Here is an 18,391-nt window from a genome sequence, read left to right as displayed (position 1 = left end):
ATCCTAACAAATTTTATATAGCTTTTGGAACAATTATGAATGCACTCTCGGATGTGAAGAGAGATCAGATTAATAAAATCATTTTTAGCAACTGTAGTAATAATTACGGCAAAGAAGAACACAGTAAACAAAAGCTACTTATTTGTCTGTCCAAAGAATAAGCAACAACAACAAAAAATACAGATTTTCTTTTTACCAAGAGAATTTCATTTTCTTGACAGAAAATAAGAATTATATATAAATTTATATGTATTAAACTTAAGCCTTGAATTTATGAGAGGTAGCCTATTTCCTCAAGAAATTAATAAAGCAACTCTCTGGAGAGCTAACAGGGTATTTTCATTTGAATACTCAAAAAATGGAAAAAAAACATTGTGTTTTTCAAATACTTTATCTAGCTTGTGACACAAAATGCATGTATAAAAGAATTTCTACTAATATTAAGCTGACGCCTACCAGTACTGTAAAACTACACTTCTCTTCAAATTAACAAGTTTCAGTAGAACTCTCCTATAACTTTCTTCCTGAACTAGGAAGAATTTTAAAGAAAGAAAGGAAGAAAGAAAGAAAGAAGTCTTTCAAACACAAGCATGGCCCTATAACGATCACTATCTGATTTGAAAGCTCAGTAAATGTGTTACATGTATTAAAAAAAACCCTCAAAAACCTGACAGATGAATTAACTGACACACCTGGGACTGATGCAGTACCATCTGTTTCAGAGTTCAATGGAGTGGATTACAGCCTTGGAGGCTTATTGTGATGGATTTTCTCTTCAAGAGATAACTTGGGTACTCAAGGACTACTGTACCTGATTCTTCATCAGATGGACTTCTCTGAAACAGGGGTTCTTAAAAATTTTTAACTTACCCCAAATTCCAAAAAGTGACAGCAGGGAACACGAAAGGAAATACTAGATTATTCGGAAAAAAAAAAAAGGTGATGGTGGGGAATGGCCCACCAGTACACAAAACGTAAGGGAGCTCTTTGTTAATAGCCCCATGGTAACCCCCACCCTATCCCAAACAAAAAATGGCTGATGTTATTAGCTTCTGAATCATCCTAAATGAATCCGCAGTGAGAAAAGCGGCACTGAAAACATTTACATAAATTTTAAAATTAGTGTTTAACTTGAGGAACCAAATTATTCTATTGTGAAAAACATGCAGGTACTATGACTTGTGAAGTCTGTGATTCCTTTCTTATGGTTTATAAACACCCACAAGTACCACTACTCAACTATAATCTGTCCTATAGGAACAAAATTCAACCAATTTCCACAAGGTTTAAGTTCATAAATGGCAGTGCTGAATTGGAATCTGGGCTCCTAAGCCACTTAGGTGTTTCTGAATAATATTTATTCCCTAGAACAGGAAAAGAAATTGTGTTACAATAACGCTAATAAGGAAACAGTACTTTGTAAAGCTGAATTACTAAAAAAATCAAACTAAGGACGCAACAGTGTTCAGAAAAAATGTCCTCTCAGAAATAGCTTCTCTGTATTATAATTATTTTAGTAAAAACAATTTATAAATGGTTACATTTTCTAAAATATTAGATGGAGATGATTAGAGGAAGTTTCATTGATCAGTCAAAGCATCAGAAGAGTTTGTTTCATTTGTCACAAAGGGGAAAAGTATAAAAAAACCCTGGGGCTCAAACTCATTAATGTTTAGTAACGCATTCAGATGCTGCTGTCATGAAAATCAAAGAAAAGCCCTTACGAATATTAGTAATTTTGCATTCACAGCAGCTTTTAAAAAGTGCACAGTAATAATGCCTGAGATCACCCAGTGAACAACGAGGATACAACAAAATATTGACTGGTTGCTCATGATGTGAGTACTAGATGACTGGTTGCCAGGATATGGATGGCTGGTCAGCTGTAGGAGACATACCGGGGCTGGCCTGTACCACACAGATTAGCCATGCAGAGATTCTCCGGAACAGCAAATGCCCATATTAAGAGATCTTGTTGGCACCATAATACTACATCTGATTTTCTCTTGGAAAGTGACTCCTTTCAATTAGTGGAATACAAGCTAAACAGAAAGGAAAGGGAAGGACAGGAAAGAAGACTGGGGCAAGGAAGGAGGGAACAGATGGAAACAAACTAGGATGAAGAAAGTATGAGCAAGAAGACAAGAGAAGCAGAAGAGAGCAAATGGTCAGGGCTCACATCAACAGGATTTCTTTGAAAGTGTTACAGTCCCATGTTTGACTATTTCTACTGGCCAGAAATAGGCTTATTTTCTGCAGGATTTCTTCAGAGGAGGTACCACCAGTTTTGACGCTCCCAAAGTGAAGGGTGAAGTTCATAATCAAGTTTGGGGAGAGAACAAATGCGTGAAGTACAGCAGTATTAGCTAGACTCCATTTTACTCTACCTTCTATTCCTTTCACTGTCTCTTGCCAGATGGAGTCCCTGGCTGCTCTTTAACAAAGCATTTGATACAATATTAAATATAGCATACTTATAATCAATACCAATTGGCTTATATGCGAACACCGATTGGAAGTCTTCCACAAGGGAAAAAAAATCAGTCTACTAGAAGTGAGGAATCAAGGAAATAGCTGTTATGTCATTTATTTTTATTTACACATCTCCAAGCAATTAGATTGATATGATCAAAAAGAAAAAACCCCAACATTTTGTTTGGCTTGTATAAATGAATTTTATAGTAGTTCATTTACACAAAAAATAGATTTCAATATCTCACCGATATTTAGATCTTTGTCAATATGTTTTAATGTCTTACAAAAAAGAGTTGTTAACAAATATTTCAAATGTAAAATTATACCTCAATTCCGATTTCAAATCCACCACCAAGGCCAGCAATTCCTATTGCAGAAGGGGCAGACCAGGCTGACACACAAAACAAGACACAAAATAACAGGAGTTTTACTTAAGCTAAAAGAAAGACCCAGTTTATTGTTAAAGTTCAAAAACGTTAACAAGCTCTCTATTCAAAACTATATTCAACAACCACTAGAATGCAGATGCCACTTAACTATACTGGTTTATCCCACTAGCAGGAATGTAAGAAGTACGAATCCCTTATGTACACAAAGTCTTTATCATACAGTTGTCCATTATTGGACATTAGCCATTATTCTAATGAGTTTTAAGCTACAGATTTTTGTACATTGGTCACACTAAGTTCACATATTTTCCTATAAAGATACTGAAAATACTTACACCTGATCAACAATAGGTACAAAATTTTGAAAACAACTTTCAAACCAAATGTTACCTACTAGCTTGACTCTTTACACATCTTATGTTGTATGCTGTGAAAAAAAAATAGTGGAAAAATTTTTTAAATTCTCCCACAAAATACAAAAGAAAACATCCACTTACTTCCATTCGGAAGACGGGCTAATACAATCCCACTTCCTCCTCGAGCAGTCACCAAAAATCCAGCTTTGATAACAGACAAAACTGCAAGGCCTTTCGCTTTAGCTATTACATGGGCTGCAACAGTAAAATCATTTAATAAAAATCTTGTAAGAGAAATTCAGAGAGGAGAAAAATAAAACTATATTTAACAATTTTGAACACAGAATCAAAGAATCAAAACAAAAGCTTAAAGAAAACCAGGAAAAAAAAAGAAAGAATAATAGCACCTCCACTCCATAAACAACCACAAAGCTAGATATAGGTTACATTAGCTTGCACTGACCCCTACATTGCCACAGCTAAAGACACTGTTTCAGCTACTCCAGTTAGCTCATATAGAATTAGTTTGCTTATTGCCATGAACATTGCATGCAAATACACAGTTGGCAAGAAAAAAGGTCGTAAAGAGTTGACATCCATGTCTATGGATTTTTGGAGGAGAGAAGTCTGAATCTAAATCACAGTGACATATAGGAGCCTAATCAGCTTATACCATTAGACAGAGTTTGTGTCAAATAAAATATGATCATCCAGCAAGTCTTATTATAGGCCTTCTAGAACATAATAGTTATAAATTCAAAACCACAACCAGCAGCACCAGATGAAGGAGGACTCTAGGAGAAGCATAGAATAACAACTGCAGAAGTAAAAAGGACAGCAGTAAATGAGTGCTTGCCTTTCTCAAAGGAGAAAAGTACAATGATCTGTTTCCTTCCATTCATTTTCATTTTGCTAATTCTGATGAACATATATTCAAGAACTACATCCACTATTCAAAGTTCTTCCTTAAAAATGGTCATACACAAGCCATGAACCTGAGAGACTCCATTCACCCTAGAGAGAAAGCTTTCCTATGCTGATACCCTATAGTTGTAAACATGCAAGCAATCCCTCTCAGCAACTAATGTCTCCCTAGAACACAGCAAACTGAACACCTTTACTTTCAAAACATTTTCACAAAAGTTATGGGACTCCAGATCTTCATTCCTCTTAAAGCAAGTGTCAGCAAAAAGAGACGGCATTGGTAAAGAGAGCAAGATTTCAACACAGAGGAGAACTGGATAACAGGAGGTTTTAATTGAATCAAAACATTTTACTCACGCGGTATGATTTTATCAGGTCCATTCCTGGAAGTTATTTCTGTAAATTCTCTTAATATTTTAGCTGCCTTTTTAGCTTCTGACTTCAAGTTGGAAGGTATAGGGTTATTCACTGTAAAACAAGAAAGCAGCAAGCAATGACATCTATGGTTGGTTTTGGATAGTTCATGTCAAAATAAATCAGTGTAATTTGTATGGAAAAAGTGGTTCTTTAAAAACAAAGAGTTGATCAAAAAATGGAAAACAGCAAATACAAAAAATGGCTCTCTGGGTCAGACCAGAATTTTGTCTCTGCCAGTGGCAACAGATGATGTTACTTAGGAAGAACACACAAGCCTGGTTCTTTTCTGCAATCTACTCCCCTTGTACTTCCTCAGAATCCCCCCTACTTACATCAGATGCTGGTGATATGCCCCTGGATGCCCCATCGGTATTTATTTATAAGCCTGTTGCATATGAATTTGTCTATTTCCTTTTGAACCTGCTGATACTCTCTGCCTGCAGAACTCCCGCAGCAGCAGTAGTTTACCGCCTACTACATAAAGAAATATTATCTATTTTAAATTGATCTCCTACTCATTACAGAGAATGCCTGCAAGTTCAAAGTCTCATGAAGTTTGCTGAGCAAAACTGCATTCAACCCATCCACTACCTACATGATTTTATAAGTAGCCAGAGCCCCCCAGCTTCATCCACTCCTTCAGGCAGAGTCCCACCCTTCTTAGTCTCTGAAGGTAGTTGCTCCACCACTTTGGTTACTCTAATTGTCCTTATCTACTATCACCAACTCTGTTTTTCTTCAAACTGAGAAGTGTTGACCAAGGGATATACAGCACTGCAAGACTGTTTCTCTGCCTTCTCTACAGGACCAAAAGATTTCCTTTAGAAAGCTCCTACTTCCTGTTGAAGTACCTTTCAATAACTTTTCTCTAAGGGGATCTAACATAAGCACCTCTTCAGATTTCAGTTGGGAAAAAGCAGAGATTACAGGTAGACTACATTTGCTTACAAAGAAGTACACTGCAGTAGCAAAAATGAGAATCTTAAAATCTATCCCAAAAATCCATGAGGTACTAAATTTTACAGAAAACTGATGATTTCATTCAGATCTAGTAGATCTTCTGCAGTTAACCAACTACTGACCAGAATTAAGTATTATATTAACATTTTGCAATATTATAAATACTAAGTCCTTAAAAATATTAGCAGTTTGTTATCCTATATGATAGTTAATGATCTTCTATCTCAGTCGCATAATCACATTCACATAAACTATTTTGTAGTATAGTAACATTTCGCCTACAATTCTGCAAAAAGAGGCGTTAACACAGATAAAAAAGATGTAAGTCAATCTTGATTTCTACTTCTACCAAAAAAGGCCCTCAAAAACATCACTTAAATTCTCCTTGTTTTTCTGTCTGGACATATCAGCACTCACTATTTTGGGGTTTATCAGAAATAAACTGTCCCAGTAAAACAAGCACAGAGCATCAGACCAAAGATTCCTTTAGTCTCGTGTCTTGTCTCTGAAAAGAGCTGGTCACAGTATTTCAATAACATTTCACTGTTCTTAAATTCACAAAAGTGTAGAAAAAACTGTGCATAAGTAAACAACTTCCATTCAAAACTCACCTATTTTTTGTGTCCCTGAAGATTCATTCACCTCTTCACTCTAGATAACATTCTTACCAAAAGCCATGAAGATGAGAACTAAACACATTTTGAAATTCAGTCAATGGAGCCTGGAGAGCAATTCAGCTCAACCTAAATGAGGATCTAGTGGCAAGTTAGCTGGGTTTCTCTCCAGACTCCATTGACTATAATAGGAGATTACACATCTACTTTTTAAATTTAAGTCTATCCCTCCAGTCTGCTCTTCAAGCAGGAAGGGAGACTCAAAACAAGACATATTTTGACAGCTGAGACTTTGTACTAGGTCCCCCTGTGAAAGTTTGCAGTAATATTTGGCTTCGGTGAAAACACAGCAGGTATAACATTGGAGAGTATAACAGTCATTGCAAAGTTGTGCAGAAGTATCAATCTCCCCAGGAACATAAAGAAATAGATGTATAAAATGCAACAGACTCTAGACTGCAGCAAGATAACAGCTGGAATACAGCCTAATTCTGACCCCTAATCGGTATTAGAAAAACAAGAGGATGGCCAAGTCCCCACATGCAGAGGGATAGGGGAAGGTGAAGTTCTAAACTTTAAGCACTTGGGATTTTCAGAAAAAGCTATAAGCATGGGCAATTCTCTCAGACTACTACGGGACTAAAATTTTCAGCTGCTTTGCAGGAGTCTAGAACATGCATTTCTTCTTTGGTTCACCAGGCTAGAAACTGGGTATACGAATCACAGCAAGAATAGATGCCAGTGTTGCTCAAATAAAACACAAAAGAGCAGTTGCTTTGAGAGATTAAAGGGATAGTTAAAATGTCACAAACTAGTCTGGAGCCAAATGTTTCCATCTGCATTGACATTGAATTTTCCAGGTCAGAGGGGAAAAAATACTAACCAGCATGTTGTAAGAGGAAAAACAGGAAGATTTTTTGATTTTGTACGGAGAAACATTGAGGCAGTCACCAAAAGCAAATTGCAACATCGTTCTTCTGAAGAAAGCACGAATAATAGCCATTTGCATCACCAGATGAACACTTCTCTATGTAGGCTTTCACTTAACACGTTTTGTAAGTCTACAGGTCTTGATTTTGGAGAGGGTATTCTAATCTTATTGAACAGCAAAAAGAATTGAGTGGCAGAGAGGCTTTATTTTAACTGAAGTAAAATGGATAGTGGCATGCCTGATGATGCAGGACTCTCAGCAAAGTGATACAGACTTGAGGAAAACAAGATGTGTCCACATTGATTACTGGAGATAGAAAACTCTATGGAGGAAAACCAAACACTATCCAGGTTCTACATTATAGAGAAATATAATACACTTCTGTGTTCCTCTCACTCTCCTCTTCCTTAGCTCTGCATGCATTCTACCCTCCTCCTTGTTTCCCTTTGGCCAACCTTGGATTTTGGAGGAACATCTCCAATCCATTTCTTACTCCTAAAAAGAAGAAAAAGGTTTCATATTTCAAGCGTGTTAAGAGTGAGCTCCTTCACCCAAGTCCATTAGACAAAATTGACATTTTGTCATTAACAAAACATCAGATGCTTTTAGATCTAAAAGATTCTGCAAAGAAGAAGAAATGCACTTCACGTTTTCCACTCACATGTTCAAATTCAGAATTGCTTCAGGAAGATTTTATAGTTACCAGAAAGTAGTGTGTGCATGTGTACATGCACACAAGAATTACTATTTGACTGAAGACAATTCAAAGCTGAGCCTTGGGAGCCAGCAAAAGTAATACTGTTACTACCTCAGTGTCTCTTCAAGCCTGAATATACAAACAGTTTTGAAACCAGATTTTGGCTGTTGGTTTGGGGCAGGAGGGATGGTGTCAAATAATGATTTTCAATGTTAACTTACAAAGTTTCATAAGATCATCTAGGCTGGCTCCATGTTTTCCCTACCTGGTTTATTTTTATGCTGGTGTTGCTAGTTATTTACAGAACACCAGTATGATTCTAAACATTACATTCCCAAGTGAAGGTTTTGGACAGAAAAAAAGCATTAATGAAGCAAATAGAAAATCATGCACTTCTGCTGCAAAACTTAAAAGAGTATTTTTGTGCCATATGTTGTGGAGTTGCTTCACTTCAGAGGACAAGATAGAGAGAGATATTCCTCATCTAACTGCATATGGCAAGTATGAGGATAACCTTACATTCCATCCTCAAAAGAACAACAGTCCCTCCACCTTCTTCCTGTATTACTTGTTGCCTATGCCAATATTACTTCTGCATCACTTAGGTATCTACAGGAATTCAAGTTTGCATTGTCCCTTGCTTTCTTCCTTCCTGCCACAGACTTAAGCAATCCAGGACTATTTTTCTGAAGTAAAAAGCAGTGGGATTTGACAACATTCTAGCAGTTACTTCACATGGAGCAAGATCTGTATGCTTGCAGAGGCAGACTAAGGCAGCTGACATTTCTAAATCACACTGGACATATAGAGGGGTGAGAGGGATGGAAAAAAAGAAAGAGGGTGAATGCTATTTCTCAGGATCACTGTCAACTGGAGAGTTCAAAACTGTCTCTTGTAAAGATCACTTTCAAGGGGCAGTTCCACTATTTCTACTAGTAGAAGTAAGGTGACTTACATCCAGACTTTAATTTAGACAACAGTGGACACAAAAATTAAAGTGACTTTACTTTTGACAAGTGAGCAAGGCACAGAAGGGTTTTAACAACAATAGACAGAGTCAACAAGCCAACTGATTAAACACTTTCAGCACTGCAAACCAGCATGGCACTCAAAGTGGCTACCATGTAAATAATGAAACTCAGAGTAAGAGGCTATGGAAAGAATTATTTTTGTACTATTATGTAAATATTAAGGAATTGGCAGGATGCCTACAGGGGTCTTGAGGAACTGATGACATGTTAAAAAAAAACAAAAAAACCCTTAATTATTGATAATAGGATGCTTTAAAGCCTGGCCAGACTAATAGAGCCTTTTTGAGATTAGATTGCTACAGTCAGGCTGCAGTGCCATAGCTGAAGAGATCTAGTACTTTATCACTGAGGAAATGGGAAGGTCTGGCTCTCCTTCTTAGGCTGTATCACATAAATTCAGGATTTTATTGACAGAACACCTGATTAAATAAGGAACACACAACAATTAATGGACAAAAGACAAATCTTAAAGGTTAGATTTATACTGTAGATGAGGTCTCATTCTTGCTCACTCAAATTTTAGATCAGTTTCATAAAACTTTGTCCAAAGCAGAAGAATATTAAGTATTTTCCATTAAAAAAGAGTAAGTGGAAAAATCACACAAGTATGTCAAAGACAATCCAAAACTAGTCATTTACTTTTTGTTAAAAAAAGTACAGGGGAGGTTTGACTAAAATATTAGTGTTTGTCCCAAACTACAATGTAAATAAAGTGATGAAAGACTAGACTGAAGGCCAGGGACAGGACCTTGATTCTACCTATTTTAATTGCTAGAAACAGAGAAAACCATAACTGGGATTACTGTGACATCAAAAGTAGTTTAAACTTCTATTCACCCAAACTGTTCATCTCCCTCAAGCTTACATTATGATTTGAACTGCAATTTTTTTTCTTAAAACCTGATTAGATACTACAAAAGTTTGTCAAACAAAACTTACAGAAATATCTGCTCTTAATACAAATACTGTAGGAAATATTTAGAAATAAGTAGAAGTTCTATGTTCAGTTTACGCCTCCAGTGACATAATAATCCTGTAGCGCTATCTTCACTATTAGCTTTTAAGTATGCATATATAATTATCTAGTTTGTATTCAGCCAGTGTTCAGGAAAGAGGTAACAAGAAGCAATAAGACAATAATTTCCATCAGAAGGATATACTGACTGATGGATTTGGAATGCTGTGACCTGTGAATGCTCAGTTGGGAGCAAGCTTCATTTACACTGCTGCTTGTTGTTGAAGGGAGAAGATATTGAGCATATGTGAGTCAGCAACACAAACCCCATGGGGGAATATCGCACCAAAATTGATTAACTGCTTAACTTGTAAGCTGATGAGGCAAGTGCGTCAGCTTCTAATTTACATTCTGACTAACAGTAATAATGTGTTGCCTGAACATTTGGTGAAATTATCTGAGCAAGGTATAATAAAGAATAAATAAAACCTTTTTACTTAAAAGCTAGAAACTAATTCTGATATAGTCAAAATTCTGCTGAATACAAACAGATGAAATAAAACCATGGTGGCATTATGAGAACTTGCACATCAAAAGTACAGTAGAGTTTCAAAAATGACTGATTGATAAAGTGGAAAAAAAGCCTAGCATGGAGACTTTATATGTATGTTGCCCACGTATTGGCACTGAAGTATTCTGGTGGAAGTTTGTTTATTATTGGTTACAAGCAGCAGAAAAAAAAATGGCAAAAACCTTCTAAAAGCTTCAGGCAATAATTCAGTCTTCGCTTAAAAAAAAGTCTAGAAACAGTACAAGAATACATTAAAATATAGCCAGTTTGCAAATACCCATGGTTACTGCAGTAACCTAAATCCCCAAAAGTCAGTATGAACAGAGGATGATTAAGAATATTCATAAATATGAGAAATAACAGCCACAAAAGGTTAAAGACAAACATTTTATGGGAAAGAGAAACCTGAAAAGCTAGACACTGCAGTGCTGTCGAAGGGCCTTACATTTCAATTCAGCACAACAATTAAAGAGGTCAATGTAATTTTGGTTTCACAAATGTGTTACATCTTAGTACTGTGGTAGCCAGCTCTAGCCTTGGGATTCATCTGATACTTGGAGTTCCAGGAACATTGTGCAAGATGTGTACTGTAAGCATTTTGCCTAGCCCTAGACAAAGAGAAGTAGATTTGGAGCAGTGGCCAAGCAGCACGTAGTATTTGGCAGACTATGTTAAAGATGTCTCCCTCTGTTTCCTCCCATTTATTTTTCCATTTACTTCTTCCAATACTTAAAGCAGTAAGCAGTAAAGAAGCTCAGGTCAATGAGAGGTCAGGAAAAGATCAGAGGAACCCAAAGAGGCAGTGGTAGAAGTTGAGAAAGAACCTGAGAGAAAGGGTAGAACAAAATTGCCTAAATAAACAACAGCTCCCTTTAGTTGAGACCCAACTGCCTCCTGCTGTCAGAACCTGAGCTCCATACTTCTAACAGGCAGAGAGTATTTCCTTGAGACCTCAAGAAGCCTGAAAGAGGGAGCACCAGAATATGCACTTTGATAATCCTGCTGGAAAGCCTTTACTATGAACGGGATGGCAGCAGGACTCTAGGAAAGCAGCAGGGGGATGAGAAAGTAGCAATCGTTGACAGAGAGGTTCGTGCCAATTGTTCATATTGTACAATTCTGTCATAGGCATCTGGAGAAGAGAAAGCGAGACAAATGCATAGCAGTAGGCAACAGAAAATACATCAGTGTAAGGTAACGGAAACAAAGTTGGAAAGGAGAGAACAGGCTATCTGTACAGTGCAGCCTTATATTGATTTCATGCAATTGTATAGTGCTTGCTATCACTTGGATTCCTGAAAATTTACCAGTCTTTATGCAATACTATTCCCCAGCAGACTTGGTGTAAGTACATAGTGCTATGTGAGAGCTAATAAGGGTTCTGGCAGGGCACAAGTACTTCAGCAGGAACCACATGGCCTTGCAAAGTGGGAGCTGAACTGCAGTCAACACTAGAAGACTCCATCTGGTCATTACTTCAGCACTTTGTGTGTGCCTTTGTACCCCTAAGGGTTTTTGCACTGTGTGATGTATAACTACCTTTTCCTCCCTCCCCATCCTGGATAACAGGAAGTTTACTGGATGGTATTTCATTAGTTAAGCTCTTAAAAAGCTGGTGGTGGCAGCATGGAGGAGGGAGAACAGAGGAGAAGGTGGTCCACAGAATCTGCAGCCTTCAGCATATAAAACAAGGAGCTGGAGGAATTTAAATGTTAACCTAAGACAGATGGAAATATTAGAAAAATAATACTTTTCTTACCAAACATTGCATTGGAAGCAAGTGAAATGGCACTTAAAAAAAAAGGATGAAAATTTAATGTTTTCCATGTTAAAAACAGATTGTTTTCTGTTTTTTTGCCTGCAATAACCTAAAGTTGACCACAACCTGTGCACAGGTAAAAACATATGAGCATACTGGAGTTACAACTAAATCTACCTTTCAAGGAATCAAATATGGAAAAGGAATGTCACATGATAGAAGATGGTAGTTTGTCTAAGAGAAAAATATCCTGAAGATTATATTTTAAGTGAGAAAACTGAATCTCACAGAAAATGTTGCAATATTTTGATGATTTTTGATGGATTTGGGGGGAGGGCTATAATAAGAAATCATTCAGAACTTATGAAGCTTACATTTCCAAAACACATTTTTAGAAATGATTCATTTTGGGGGGAGAAAAAAAACAGACAAATACCATTTTCAGGATTAGCACTTCTGAAAACTTGTATGGAACTTTGTACTGCAACTGTGTGCTTATTCCAAGGCAGCCAAAAAGTCAGAAACAAAAAAAAATCCAGTCCTCTGCATTATATTTGGATGTTGCTATGTAAGTACACAGCATGAAGTCAAAATGAAAACTAAAGAATCATAAGTATTTATTCAGAAAAGAACCACTTCAAACAGAAGCCTTTCCATTGATAAGAATTAGGTAATGAAGATAGAGAACAGATATAGAGAACAGGTTTCTTCCTTTCCTCTCACCTCTGTAAGAATTGTTGCTTTTTTTTATTTTTGTAATGTATTAATGTAAATTCTAGAAAGCAAAACACCTCTGAAGACAACCCCAGGGAATACAATACTATTGGAGGCATATAAGTGTGGCAACTCCAAACTCCTAGAAGGAAACTGCTCTATTACTCCCCTGCCCCCAACCTCTACTTGTACTGCTTTTATTATTAGCTAGTGTTCCAAGGTAAACTGTTTTTATTCCCTTTACAGCCTTCTCAAACACCTAACTTTGGTTTAGGGTTTTCTGCTACCACTTTTCTGGAGGAGAAAACATCTCCTTTCTGGCCAAGCTTTTAAGGCTGCTGTCTCCTAAGCACAAGGAATTCGTAAATTCAAGCCTCTTGAGACACAAACTAAAGTGCTAGCCAATGATCACCTACCTTTCTGAAAGCAAAGCAAAATTTACTTGAAATGTAGTAATTACATAAAATAATACATCCAAAATAAGCTTAGCCTCTGCATAGGCCACCTGAATAAATTAAGTGATATGAAATGTGATAATGGTATTTATGTCTGTTAGCTACATCAGTGCAAGTATTTTCATGTAAAAAGTGTCCAAAAGCATACAAGATTTTTGATCAGAGATAGCCGCTAGTGTTGGTAATCTGCCTTCGCCGCTGCTTTTTCCATCAATTAAGTATGTCTCCTACAGCACAGGAGCTTATTAACAAAAGGGACATTGTATATAAAAATTATGATAAAATCAGTTCCACTGTACCTGCATATTTTTATTCTTTTTCTCATCAAGAGCAAAGGACTTAACTAATCCAAACAAAAAGGGTATCACTTGATAACTTAACAGGATATCAGTCCTCAATCACACTTTGAATTAACTATTTCCTTGAGAAAAAAATCAAAGAATTTGAAAAAAATCCCCTAAAACACAGAGTCACCCACATGATCAAAAGGATTTGATGAGATTGTTTCTCAGCAGGTCCTGTACTCAAGTCAGTTTGGAGGAAATTTCAAACTGAGATACTGAATTTCCTCGTCTCCTAGAAGGATGAACTTTCTGATGAGAGTAGGAATATGTCAGAGTAAAATGATACTGAAACATGTACTAGACACTTTAAAGAAAAATGGGTTCACTTTGTACAGGCACAATGTTTTAACTAGGTGATATCTTCTATTTCTAATCAACTGTGGTATGTGAAGACAGCAGCTAACTGCCTGAGGCACAGGTGAATCAGATGATTTGTTTTGGAAAGCACATCACATACCTTCGTTCAACCCCACAAAAGGCAGAACAGAGGAACATATCACTAAAAATCTTCAAAAATACGTGTAACTTTTTAGCAATGACAAGAATGACAAAATCCCAAGTTCAAAGTTCTACATCTGAGCTGTAGCTTGGCACTAGGAGAAAAGGTATCCGCCCACAAGAGGCATAGGGAAGACATCAAAATACCTACCAAGAAACTAAATATGTTCTCTTACAAGGAATACAGCTCTGATTGTATTTGCTGGTAATTGCTTATTCAAATGTAATCAATACAAATGCCTTGTACATTGCTGGGAAGGTTATTAAAAGCTGGTAACCAGAACAAAGATCACTGGTCATGACTGGATTCTTCAAATTCTTACTTCTGAGATGCATGATGACTGGCCGAGGGGAGGGAGAATCTTTATTTTGCTGGTAAAAATATGTTTCAAATATTTGTTCAGGGCAAGCAGAGAAACAGTAAGACATAGCAGAGGGGAAAATGAAGGCAAAAAAACCAAGCAGAATTTACTATCTTAAAAAAGTGTGTCTTCATTATTAGATTTATTGAAGTGCTTACAAGCAACAAGGCTCAGATCTGCTATTTCTCCTCTCACAAGCAGAAAGAGCTACCAGAAGAGTTTGTGTTTTGTAACATGTTTTTGTGAACTAAGAACTTCTATTTCTTAGACCAGAAATACTAGACAATATCACCACAACAGATATAATCAGAGTACAAAGGAAATGTGCAGCACCTACATACAGTTTATACACACTATCATCTTCTATTAATCACCTGAGTCCATATTAGTGTATCTCAACATTGTAGTTTAGGACCAATGCTGGGCAAATAAGTTATTTGCCAACACTTCTTCCAACTCAGCTGGTATACAAGACACTCTGCTTACAGTCTCTGAACATTTGTTACATTAGCTCTAACTTAGTGCAAATGAAAATCATAAATCTAATTATAAGTAATAAGGCAGGGGACACTATATTAGCATTATAACACTGATACATTACTAAACCTTTCACTTAAGAATTTCCACAAGGATCATATGTTGAGAAAGGCCAGAAAAAGAACTATGCGCTACATAAAGCATTTAAACAACATTAACTTAAACGTCAGCAGCACATAACTGAAAAAACTCTACTGTCCTTTACTGAAGCTGAAGTGGCCCAGGACATGGAAAAAAAAACCCTCGGCTTTCTGATAGCAAAGAACTGACTGACACTCAATTTGTGCCAAGAGAGTCAGAAGAGTATTTTCAAGGATACAGAGACAGTGGAATGCTCCACAACAAGCACCAAAGGCAGAGTTACCTTGGTGTTAGTCTGAGACTCATGAGTGAACTCCTCTAGGAATCAGTACTACAAGAATTGCAGGCTTCTGCTCACAGCACACGACCGTACCTAAGCACCACCCAAGCCCTGGGAAACTGTCTAGGTGAAACTATGAACTCTTTCCATATACAGTTATTGTAAAGTGTTTGATGTGTAAACACTTGGAACCAAAGGGGCTGGGTGCTGTATACCAAGCAAGATAAGCAGCATGACTGAAGTAAAATCAGAGCTAGGAATTCAGTTCTGCCTGTCTCGCCTCACTCTAATATTAGAGTTGGTATGATATGTTAAATTTAGGCATGCGGATAAGGGGAAAATTCAAAGAGAATCCCAACTTTGGATTGCTAATTCTATTTTAACCATGAAGAATAAGCTTCAAGGCAATCCAAGCAGATAAACAAGTACATTAGGAACATTAATATTTAAACAAGAAGGCTTTAACTAAAACAAAGCTGTGCTTTTAAGAACAGAATCCTCAAAAAATAAACAAAAAAAACCCCCCACCATCTTGTTTTATCTCTTCTCAAGGGATGGAACCATAGAGAGAACAAATACGTGACATGACAATCAGTGCACTATAAGGCAGCTCCATATAGTAGTACCACATCAACCTACGAGAAAAATATTTGGGCAGTCTAACAAAATACATATACCAGCCATTCCCTGAAGAAAACATTTAACACCACTATCACTAAAACAGCCACAATTGTTCCATCCCTCTCATTTCTCCTTTTCATAGATGTCCCAGTGCCCTATGCACTGGGGTCAAATCTAACGAATTATTGATTCCCACAATGAACATAAATAACTTCTACAATTAACCTGAGAGAAAATACTTCTTCAAGCAAAAAGGAATAAAGAATGTTAAAAAAAAAAGAGTAGATAAGTGTTTGATATTTATTAATCAACAGTTTGAAGAGCCCTAGTTTCACCTAAACTCTTAGGTTGCCTTGTCCACAATAGTGTTTCTCTCAAATTAAGTCATACAGCCTATTCTCCATGGCAGCCTTATTTTACATGGTCTCTCACAACAATGTAATAGATGTTCATAAAAAATAAATATAGAGAGCTATCATACCAGGAAAAATAGTTCTCAGCAGTGAAAAACCATGATACGAGATGAAGAACAACTGTGAATTTAGTTACTGCCTATTGCAAGGGTGTGAGGTTGAAATTAACTGAACAAGGTATAGATGGACTCCCTTCAACTGCTATAGGCTGGGAACGCAGAACAACACTTAAGGCAACAGCTTCCCCTCCTCCAAAGATAAGGAAACACAAAATGCTTAGTCTCAAACTCACAGCTAGGCACACCCACACATTAACTCACCAAACATATCTATAAAAAAGCCTACACAGGTGCCAATCCTGCAAAGATCTACTTATGTATATATACAAATACATACTCATACAAACACAGGGTTTTACATGAACTCCAAAGTGGTCTTCTAAAACTCTCACTTCTATATGCAGTCTGATCATTCCCTTCCTTGACCCACATCTGCATGGAAAGGAAGGGGAAAAGAAACATATTTCCTATGCTGGTGCCTCAAGCCACTTTATTTGATAGAAAGCAGGAATAGTAGCACTCAACATTGCTCAGTTTATGAAACATGATAGATCTTTGTGAGAATTACACAACTGACTCATCTCACCCTTCTCTTCTCCACTGAGGCTGTATCTGAGAGCTGAGCACTATCACAGCCTCTTCTGGATCCCCCACCTTTGCATTCCTGACACCTGCAAGGGGACCAGTGCTACAGCAGAGTGACGCAGTGCTGAGAGAGAAGAACTGAGGAATACTGGATGTAAAATGAATGTTTCCAAATACCAATGATTTCCACTGCAAAGAAAAAAATGCAGTTGTACAACCACACTTATGACAGATGTGTCATGTGCAGGCCAGCATATGAAGCTGCATAAAAAGAAATGCACTATTAACTCAATTTTGGAGAAAATATACTTGATATAAGGTCGGGTTATAATTTTTAATCATTAATCCCTTTGATTTGAAAGTCTCAGATGTTGCACAAAGTTAAAATTTTATATTTTTAATGTCCAAGCTACCACATTTTGCCTGAAAAACAAGACGAGCTAGTCTTAAACGCAGCAAAGGAATTCAGTCCTTGGCCACACCCTGCCATCACAGGGCTGGGGCAGGGCCAGCATTACAAAACCCAGCTAGACCCATGTGGTAACCCCGCAGATTAAACCACATACAAGAAAAAAATGCCAGCCATTCTGGTCAGCTAGAAGTATGCGTGCTGAACTGCAACATCAGTCTAACAGGCCCAATGCCACATTAGAAGTTTCTCAAATTTCTAGTCTGAGGAAGCATCACATGCTGCAACTGGGCGGAGGGGGGGGGTAATCAATGGAAAAACTGAGCATTGTTTGTATTTCAGGAGCACGTGCCTCAGTTCATGCCAGCTGGTCGGGCTCGCTATCCGAGACACCCGCCGCAGCGGCAGCCCGCGCACCCAGCCGAGCGCAGACCCACTTCGTATCTCCGGGCGCCGCCAGCAGCGGCGCCCGAGGCAGAAAGGAGCCGCAGTGCTCCCGGCGGCGGGCCAGGCCCTGCCGCGCTGCCTCGCGCTCCGTTTACCCCCTACAACCGCCTCAGGGGCAGCGGAGGCTCGGCCCCCCGCGCCGGCGGCAGGAGGGAGCGGGCGGTCGGCCACTGCCGCCGCCTCAGCGAGGCCGGCCGCAGTGGGCGGGAGCCCCTCGGAGGGGCCTACCCCACCCGCCAGCCCCTCAGCGGCGATACTCACTTCTGCTCCCGCCGCCGCAGCCCACCGCTCCCGGGCCGCCGCCGCCGCACTGGGCTGCGGCGGGGCGGGGCGGGGCGGGGCGGGGCGGCGCCGGGCCGCTCACCTGGCGGCAGGTGAGGCAGGAGGGGCCGCGGGCGCCCGACAACCGCCTGCCCGCGCACGCGCGCTGGGCCGGGCCAGGCCGGGTCGATGGGCGCGCGCGCCCCCCACCCCCGCCTCTTGTATTGCTATGTTTTACCTCCCCGC

At 38.5% G+C, this 18,391-nt stretch overlaps 1 protein-coding gene across 3 annotated transcripts in view; it reads right to left on the bottom strand.

Annotated features, from left to right (window-relative positions):
- The window catches only part of SH3YL1 (SH3 and SYLF domain containing 1), a 54,261-nt gene extending 35,886 nt beyond the window's left edge, over positions 1 to 18,375 (bottom strand). For 2 of the 3 annotated variants that reach the window (XM_026116593.2, XM_026116594.2), the window contains exons 1-4: positions 16,781 to 16,871; positions 4,502 to 4,612; positions 3,362 to 3,475; positions 2,802 to 2,866 (exon numbers count right to left, since the gene is read on the bottom strand). In XM_026116593.2, the coding sequence (XP_025972378.1) occupies positions 2,802 to 2,866; positions 3,362 to 3,475; positions 4,502 to 4,612; positions 16,781 to 16,856 (366 nt within the window). In that variant the 5' untranslated portion in view covers positions 16,857 to 16,871. Of the gene's footprint in view, positions 1 to 2,801; positions 2,867 to 3,361; positions 3,476 to 4,501; positions 4,613 to 16,780; positions 16,872 to 18,145 lie in introns of those variants that run through there. The other variant, XM_026116595.2, reaches the window with a different exon arrangement.
- Positions 18,376 to 18,391: the final 16 nt, after the last annotated feature.

This window comes from Dromaius novaehollandiae, chromosome 3 (genome assembly GCF_036370855.1).
Source record: "Dromaius novaehollandiae isolate bDroNov1 chromosome 3, bDroNov1.hap1, whole genome shotgun sequence".
Classification (NCBI taxonomy): Eukaryota; Metazoa; Chordata; class Aves; order Casuariiformes; family Dromaiidae; genus Dromaius; species Dromaius novaehollandiae.
The sequence above is the reverse complement of the archived record's forward strand: the minus strand, read 5'-3'. Positions and strand labels throughout refer to the sequence as shown.